The sequence below is a fragment of the Pyrus communis genome, chromosome 8 (genome assembly GCF_041283825.1).
Source record: "Pyrus communis isolate YQ-2024b chromosome 8, ASM4128382v1, whole genome shotgun sequence".
Classification (NCBI taxonomy): domain Eukaryota; kingdom Viridiplantae; phylum Streptophyta; class Magnoliopsida; order Rosales; family Rosaceae; genus Pyrus; species Pyrus communis.
Window position 1 is genome coordinate 2,174,987 of NC_142572.1, and position 8,415 is coordinate 2,183,401.

An 8,415-nucleotide genomic window follows, 5' to 3' on the forward strand; every position below is an offset into this window, starting at 1 on the left:
TGCAAATTTTAAATTTGAATTTTTATTGGACGTTTACATGGAGATGGGTTTTTATCTCGAAATCATGAATTGTAAGGACCAAAATCTAAAGCACGCTTTTATTAATTATGTAGCTCCTCACCACATAACAAAAAACTTTGTGAATATATAAACATCCAGATACACGACGGTAAACGTGACAGATGCACAAATGAAGTCTGTTAAGAATAAATAGAACAAAATATATTGTCATACTATCGTACGACTATAATTCCAGAACAATAATCTGTTTCCTTGGAAGTGAAAACCAAAATCATAGCTTTTCCAAGTAGAAGCAGCTAAGTGCATGATCATGGAATCTAGGTATGGCACTCTTACCCCTATATACTTCCAACAACACTAATATTGTCTCCAACTTAATAATTACCACATGCACGATCCATTAGGTATGGGGCGTTATCACAAAAAGCCTCAGTATTAGTTGGAGTGAGGTTAGAATATTAAAACTCTTATTTTTTCATAGATACGGTCAATATAGGATATTTCAACAATTACACTAAATAGTAGGATGCATTTCAGGTATCTTCCGGTCATTCTTTAGTTATGCATTAGCACCTGCGTTGATGCTCCGAAATTTCCTACCATGTTTCAAAGTTTTTAGTATGTAACTTCCCTTCAATTACATAGCAGACACACATAACATCTTATTCAAAAGAGGCACCTGAATCAGCTTCTGAAGAAACTGGAATACTCCACTGCCTCATCTAACATATCGGCAGTATTAGTTTGCTGCAAGGAATGAAGGAAAATCGACAGAAGCACCACACCAAACAATTGTAAGCTATTGTCTGCTTAGTTTTGCAAGACACATGAAAAGTTAGACAAAATTCATGTACACAAAATATCTTCTGGTTTTTATTCATTTTGCAAAATTTTAAGATAGTTTTACAAATTCTAAGGTTAAGAATTCATAAAAACACGGAGTTTTATACATAAATGTTCTTTGGTGAATAAGGAATGCATGGCCACTTACTCTTGAAGTTGTTATTAACAGTTGGATGTACTTTGACTGTTTTAATCTCATTACAGTATTATAATATTAAGATGATGTCTGCATTGTTGTTGTGTTTGTATTTTTATTTTGACTAAACACTTTTAAAATTAGTCTGTAATGGACTAATTTCCCTTTCTTTTATAACAATGTTACCGTTTGTCAAACTTTAAACGTTTCCTTTAATTGGGATCATTGTCTGAATTAGATTTTTATTATTTTAAGCTATTTGTTGATGTATATCTCTTGGCCAATTGTAATTATTAAAATACAAAAAATACAAAGAAAAATAAAATAAGGAAAAGACAGACAAATTATGGTCCACTTCCATGTCGTTTTGATTGACTTTTGTTTACTCCTAACTATTTGGTTCAATGAGAGCTTCCGCAGGTTAGATAAGAGCATACGCAATTTACCTAACTTTTATTCAGTTGAATTTTGTCTCATATCAAATCAGCTAATTTCAGCAGAAAACACAACACACAAACACCAAACGCAAACAAATCAGCAGCAGCAGCCGCCATGGGAGACGTAATAGTGCTGTACGCAGCTCCAGGAATGGGGCACATCATCTCCACGGTGGAGCTGGGCAAGCTCATTCTCCACCGCTACGGCACCCACAAGTTCTCCATCACCATTCTCTACACTTGCGGCAGCCTCTACGACACCCCTAGCATCCCCGCCTACATCCGCCGCATCTCCCACTCCCACCCTTCCATTTCCTTCCGCCAATTCCCTCGCGTCACCAATAAAATTACCCAAAACATCAGCGGCACCGCAATCATGGTCGACTTCGTTCGCCAGAACGATCCCCACGTCCGCCGTGCCCTCCAAGACATCTCCAAATCCGCCGTCGTCCGTGCCTTCATCATCGACCTCTTCTGCACCTCCGCGCTGACCATCGGCAAGGAATTCGACATCCCCACATACTACTTCTACACTTCTGGTGCCGCAGCTCTGGCTGCTTTTTTGTATTTCCCTAAGATCCATAAACAAACCACCCAGAGTTTAAAGGACCTCACCGACACCGTTTTCGAATTCCCCGGACGGAAATCTCCCCTGAAGGCTATACACATGGTCGAACCGACGCTCAACCGAGACGACCCTGCTTATTGGGACTTCCTCTCCTTTTGCTCATATCTTCCCAAATCCAAAGGAATCATCGTCAACACATTCGAAGAGCTCGAGCCGCCTGCCATCCTCCAGGCCATTGCTGAAGGCCTGTGTGTTCCTGATGGGCCAACTCCGCCTGTGTACTACGTTGGACCATTGATTGACGAAGAAAAAGTATGGGGTAATGATCCCGCTGCGGCCGAAGAGGGCTGCTTGTCATGGCTCGATAAGCAGCCAAGTCGAAGCGTGGTATTTCTCTGTTATGGAAGCAGGGGATCATTCCCTGCAGCTCAACTGAAGGAGATAGCGAAGGGGTTGGAGGCGAGCGGGCAGAGGTTCCTGTGGGTGGTGAAGAAGCCGCCGGTTGATGAGAAAACAAAGCAGGTCCTTGGAGTTGACGACTTTGGTTTGGAGAGTGTGTTGCCAGAAGGGTTCTTGGAGAGGACCAAAGACAGGGGAATGGTAGTAAAATCATGGGCACCGCAGATGGCGGTGTTGAAGAAGGAATCGGTTGGTGGGTTTGTGACGCATTGCGGATGGAACTCGGTGCTGGAAGCAGTTGTTGCCGGGGTGCCGATTATTGCTTGGCCGCTGTACGCGGAGCAGCATTTGAACAGGAATGTTATGGCGACGGACATGGAAATGGCGATTGCGGTGGAGCAGAGAGATGAGGAAGATGGGTTCGTGAGCGGTGAGGAATTGGAGAGGAGAGTAAGGGAGTTGATGGAGTCGGAAGAAGGGAGAGTGCTTAGAGAGAGGAGCAAGAAAATTGGGGAGATGGCTGTGGCTGCTTTGGGAGAGAACGGTTCGTCCATCAGAAACTTGGATAACTTTGTGAATAGCATTACATAATTATGCAAGTTCTGGATTTTCACTTGCATTTGGATTTTGGTGAAAAATAGGGAAAATGGTAGAGGTGTTGCAATTTTAATTAGGTTAAGAATTTGATTGTGTAAATTCCAAATCCTATTGGAATTATATCCTATCTTTTAGATAATGTTATGTTTAGCATGTAATACCTAAAAGGTATGGAAATTACCTTCTGTGCTATTATAAATAAAGGCAAAGTGGTTTGAGAAGATACACTTAAGAATTCACTCAATTCTCTTTATGTTTGCCCCACCTTTCTTCCCATCTCTCTATAACCCTCCAGTTATATAGGCTCTACAGTTATATAGACCCTGCAACAAGGGAATTCAAATTTTAGATTAGTTTTTGTAGACCAAATGATGTAGCAGTTTGATGTTTGGACCTATTTTTTAATGAATTAAAGAAGAAGTCAAATCATCAACTGTCATATAATGTGGTTTATAAAAATAGTCTAAAATTTTGGTCTCTTTAGCATCATTCGGATGATAAGATTAAGAAAAATTGGGTATCTATAGGACTTGAAGATCATTGAGACTTGAATCTAGTGTTGTTTTAATAGAAAACTTAATCCTAGGAAAAGATACTTTTAGACTATAATCTTGTTTAGGATTAAAATGTAAATTGCATCCCTTAATACATTTAATCACCTCATTTATTAATTATATTTTAATGTTTTATTTCTCTTCTTCTTCCTAATTTTAATGTATTAGGTACATTTAATCACAATTTTCATTTCATTCATCATAATATATTTAAGTAAGGGTAAATTACATTTTCATAGCTCAGGTTTGGGGCCTATTTCAATTCCTTACAACATCTTCAAAACATTTCACTTTCATACCTTAAGTACTATTTTATTTCAAAATAATACATCCGTTACATTTTCCATCCATGGATCCGTTAAGTGCTAACATGACTGCCACTTATATGCTACATGGTTGCCAAATATGTGCCACGTGGCAAAAAAAAAATTTTAATTTTTTTTAAAACCTGAATTTTCTCAAAAAAAAAAAAAAAAAAAAAAAAGGGGGGGGGGGGGTAAATTATATTTTCATACCTCAGGTTTTGGGCCTATTTCAATTCCTTACAATATCTTCAAAACATTTCACTTTCATACCTTAAGTACTATTTTATTTCAAAATAATACATCAGTTACATTTTCTATCCATGGATCCGTTAAGTGTTAATGTGGCTACCACATATATGCCATGTGGCTGCCAAATGTGTGCCACGTGGCAAAAAAAAATAATTAAAATTTTTTTTAAACCTAAATTTTCTCAAAAAAACAAAAAAAACCCATTATCCCTTCTCCCTAGCGACCCACACATCCCCAAAGAACCCAAAAACCTGAAGAAGAAGAAGAAGAAGAGGGAGGGAAAAAAAAAAAAAAACTGCAACCCCTACCCCCCAGTTCCCCACCTACAAGAACAAGAAGAAGAAGCGGGAGGGAAAAAAAAAAAAAAAACCAAACCCATTTCCCCACCTGTAAGAAGAAGAGGAAAAGAAAAAAAAAAAAAAAACTGCAACCCCTACCCCCCAATTCCACACCTACAAGAAGAAGAAGAAGAAGAGGAAGAGGGAGAAAAAAAAAAAACAAACTGCAAGAAGAAGAAGAAGAAGGAAAGAAAAAAAAAACTGCAACCCAGTTCGTCCCCTAACACCCCCAACCCTCCCTGCACACGCCCGCGACCCAGCCACCAACCTCCCCTCCCTCTCCCTCTGGACCCCGCGACCCACCTCCCCTGCACAGAGACCCCGAATCACACTTAATCTCGGGTGGTTTTGTGGTAGATTCATCTTGGGAAGTTTGAGATGGGGATTTTGAGTTTGAGATGATTTTTGGACTGGTTTTGTGGTAGATCCACCTAATCTCAGGTGGGATTTTTGAGGGTGGGGGATGGGAGAGAAGGGTGGCTCATGTGCGATTTTGGGGTGGGTGATGATGGATGGGAGACGAGGGTGGCTCGGGGATGGGTTTTTTTTTTTTTTTTTTTTAATTCAGGTTTTACAAATAAATAAAAATAAATAAAAAAATTTGCCACGTGGCATGTAACATCCCACATCGCCCAGGGGAGTGATCCTTAAATGTATATTCCCATCCTTACCTAGCACGAGGCCTTTTGGGAGCTCACTGGCTTCGGGTTCCATGGGAACTCCGAAGTTAAGCGAGTAGCGCGCGAGAGCACTCCCAGGATGGGTGACCCATTGGGAAGTTCTCTTGTGAGTTCCCAAAAACAAAACCGTGAGGGCGTGGTCGGGGCCCAAAGCGGACAATATCATGCTACGGTGGTGGAGCGGGCCCGGGAAGTGGTACCCCCCGGGCCGGGATGTGACAATTTGGTATCAGAGCCTAACCCTAGCCGTGGTGTGCCGACGAGGACGTCGGGCCCCTAAGAGGGGTGGATTGTAACATCCCACATCGCCCAGGGGAGTGATCCTTAAATGTATATTCTCATCCCTACCTAGCACGAGGCCTTTTGGGAGCTCACTGGCTTCGGGTTCCATGGGAACTCCGAAGTTAAGCGAGTAGCGCGCGAGAGCACTCCCAGGATGGGTGACCCATTGGGAAGTTCTCTTGTGAGTTCCCAAAAACAAAACCGTGAGGGCGTGGTCGGGGCCCAAAGCGGACAATATCATGCTACGGTGGTGGAGCGGGCCCGGGAAGTGGTACCCCCCGGGTCGGGATGTGACAATTTGGTATCAGAGCCTAACCCTAGCCGTGGTGTGCCGACGAGGACGTCGGGCCCCTAAGAAGGGTGGATTGTAACATCCCACATTGCCCAGGGGAGTGATCCTTAAATGTATATTCTCATCCCTACCTAGCACGAGGCCTTTTGGGAGCTCACTGGCTTCGGGTTCCATGGGAACTCCGAAGTTAAGCGAGTAGCGCGCGAGAGCACTCCCAGGATGGGTGACCCATTGGGAAGTTCTCTTGTGAGTTCCCAAAAACAAAACCGTGAGGCGTGGTCGGAGCCCAAAGCGGACAATATCGTGCTACGGTGGTGGAGCGGGCCCGGGAAGTGGTCTCCCCCGGGCCGGGATGTGACATGGCACACATTTGGCAGCGACATCAGCACTTAATGGATCTATGGATGGAAAATGTAACATATGTATTATTTTGAAATAAAATAGTACTTAACGTATGAAAGTGAAATGTTTTAAAGATGTTGTAAGGAATTGAAATAGGCCACAAACCTGAGTTATGAAAATGTAATTTATCTTTTTTTTTTTTTTTTGAGAAAATTCAGGTTTTAAAAAAAAAATAAAAAATTAATTTTTTTGCCAGGTGACACACATTTGGCAGCCACGTTAGCACTTAACGGATCCATGGATGGAAAATGTAACGGATGTATTATTTTGAAATAAAATAGTACTTAAGGTATGAAAGTGAAATGTTGTGAAGATATTGTAAGGAATTGAAATAGACCCCAAACTTGAGGTATAAAAATGTAATTTACCCTTTAAGTAAATTGTAGCTATAGTCCCTGAATTATTACTGAAAGGTAGCTATGGTCAATTAACTAAAAATCATTAGATTTTGTCTCTCAATTTGACAAAAGGTGTAGCATTAGTCATTTCGTGCTAACACTGTTAAGTTTTCCGTCAATGTGGTGGGCACATGGGATCAATAATTAAAATAATAGTATATGAAAATTTTAAAAACATAAAAAATAAAATAAGGAAAAGAGCTTTCTTTTATCTCCTTCACCAGCAACGCTGCCGTCAACACCAAACCTTGTACCTAATTTTTTCAAAATCCAATCAGAACTTTAAACCCAAAACTCATCGCAAGCATCAATACCAACCGCTGCATTTGGTGCATAATTTGTTATGGAATGCGGCTGGAATGTCGGGGGTGGGGCTGCGATGGTGAGGGATCGGCTGTGGCGTGTGGTTGGGAGAGATAAAAGAGCGAATGTCATCGAATGTGGGAGAATAGAGGTAAGCTGTGAGGTATGGACCTCTCTCTCTCCTGAAGCATTTCTCCTTTTTTATTCCAATAGTTTAAAGTGTTTTGTTTCAATTCTTAAAATTGAATAATATTATTTAATAATTTATTCCTGCCACGTACTCACATTGACGGAAAATCCAACGAAATTAGCATGAGGGACCAATGCTACACATTCTGTCAAATTCAAGGACCAAATCTAATTTTTAGTTGAGGGACCAAACTATAATTCAATCATAATTCAAGCACCATAGCTACAATTTATTCTAATATATTTTGTTGTAGACATTTAAGTAAACTAACTGTTTTTATATAATACACTCTGATACAATTTTTGTTCTTCATTTGGGGACATTATTTCATTGATATATATTTCGGTATATCCATCGATATAGAAATTTAGGTACATTAATTCTTTAATGCACTTCAGTACATACATTTGTGTATTGACATTTTGATACATGAATTTCATTTAATACATTTGGGTACAGACATTTAGGTTCATTATAATATACTGCGTTCAAAAATTTAATACAGACATTTGGTATATACGTGCATACATTTAGGTTCATTATAATATATTACGGTACAAACATTTATGTATAGGTATTTTGGTACAAAGCAATCAATTTAATATATTTTTGTACAATCATTTTGGTACACTTATGTATTTACATATTTTTCTTATGTGTCACAAATTTCTTTTATTGTTTTCTCATTTAGGTTTATTTATAATTAGAAGCAGCAAAATGTGCATATTAATACAATTAATATGGAGACATTAAATCAAAACACACATTAGATAACAAAAATAGAACATGAATTAAAATCAATATGTAAGCTAACATCAAGTTTTTTATTTTTAATTTCAATCTTTTTCAAGTCCTAATGTTGAAAAACCCCTTGAGAAACTTTAAATGTGGTCCCAATCACTAATGTTATATGATTGAAACCTTATTCGTTTTCAAATTTTAATCAAAGTTCCTGATTTTTAGTATTAATGTATTTTCGTGTCAGTTAATTATTATTTTTTTTTTTATCAATAACGAATGATTTCATTTTATAACAGAGCCAATTATACAACTTGAATGAAAGAGACAAGTAAAGAAACGACAATAACAAACAAAGAATCATACACCTCTCACTAGGGTGGTCATTCTTCATCAGAAATGTTCATATAAAAATAATCAAGGGTACATTCATCAATTCAACCAAAAAATTAATGGACCTGGATTATCTGCCCTCCTCATCCTATACCCTTCTCATACCCTCCTATTTCTGTGGTCACGGTTAAGCCAAGTCAACATTTTATATTCTCATTGCTTTTTGTCTTATTATTTCTATAAAAAAAAAATCAATATAAAATGTTAACGTGGCCTAACTGTGACCACATAAATAAGAGAAGATAAGTAGGGTATGGGATGGAAAGGGTAGACAATCCGGGTCCAAAATT

At 39.1% G+C, this 8,415-nt stretch overlaps 1 protein-coding gene across 1 annotated transcript; it reads left to right on the forward strand.

Annotated features, from left to right (window-relative positions):
• The first annotated feature begins 1,461 nt into the window (after nucleotides 1-1,461).
• Nucleotides 1,462-3,226, forward strand: LOC137718372 (UDP-glycosyltransferase 88F3-like). The gene has a single exon (XM_068457909.2). The coding sequence runs from the start codon at nucleotides 1,553-1,555 to the stop codon at nucleotides 2,993-2,995; it is 1,443 nt and encodes a 480-aa protein (XP_068314010.1). The 5' UTR covers nucleotides 1,462-1,552; the 3' UTR covers nucleotides 2,996-3,226.
• The last annotated feature ends 5,189 nt before the right edge of the window (nucleotides 3,227-8,415 follow it).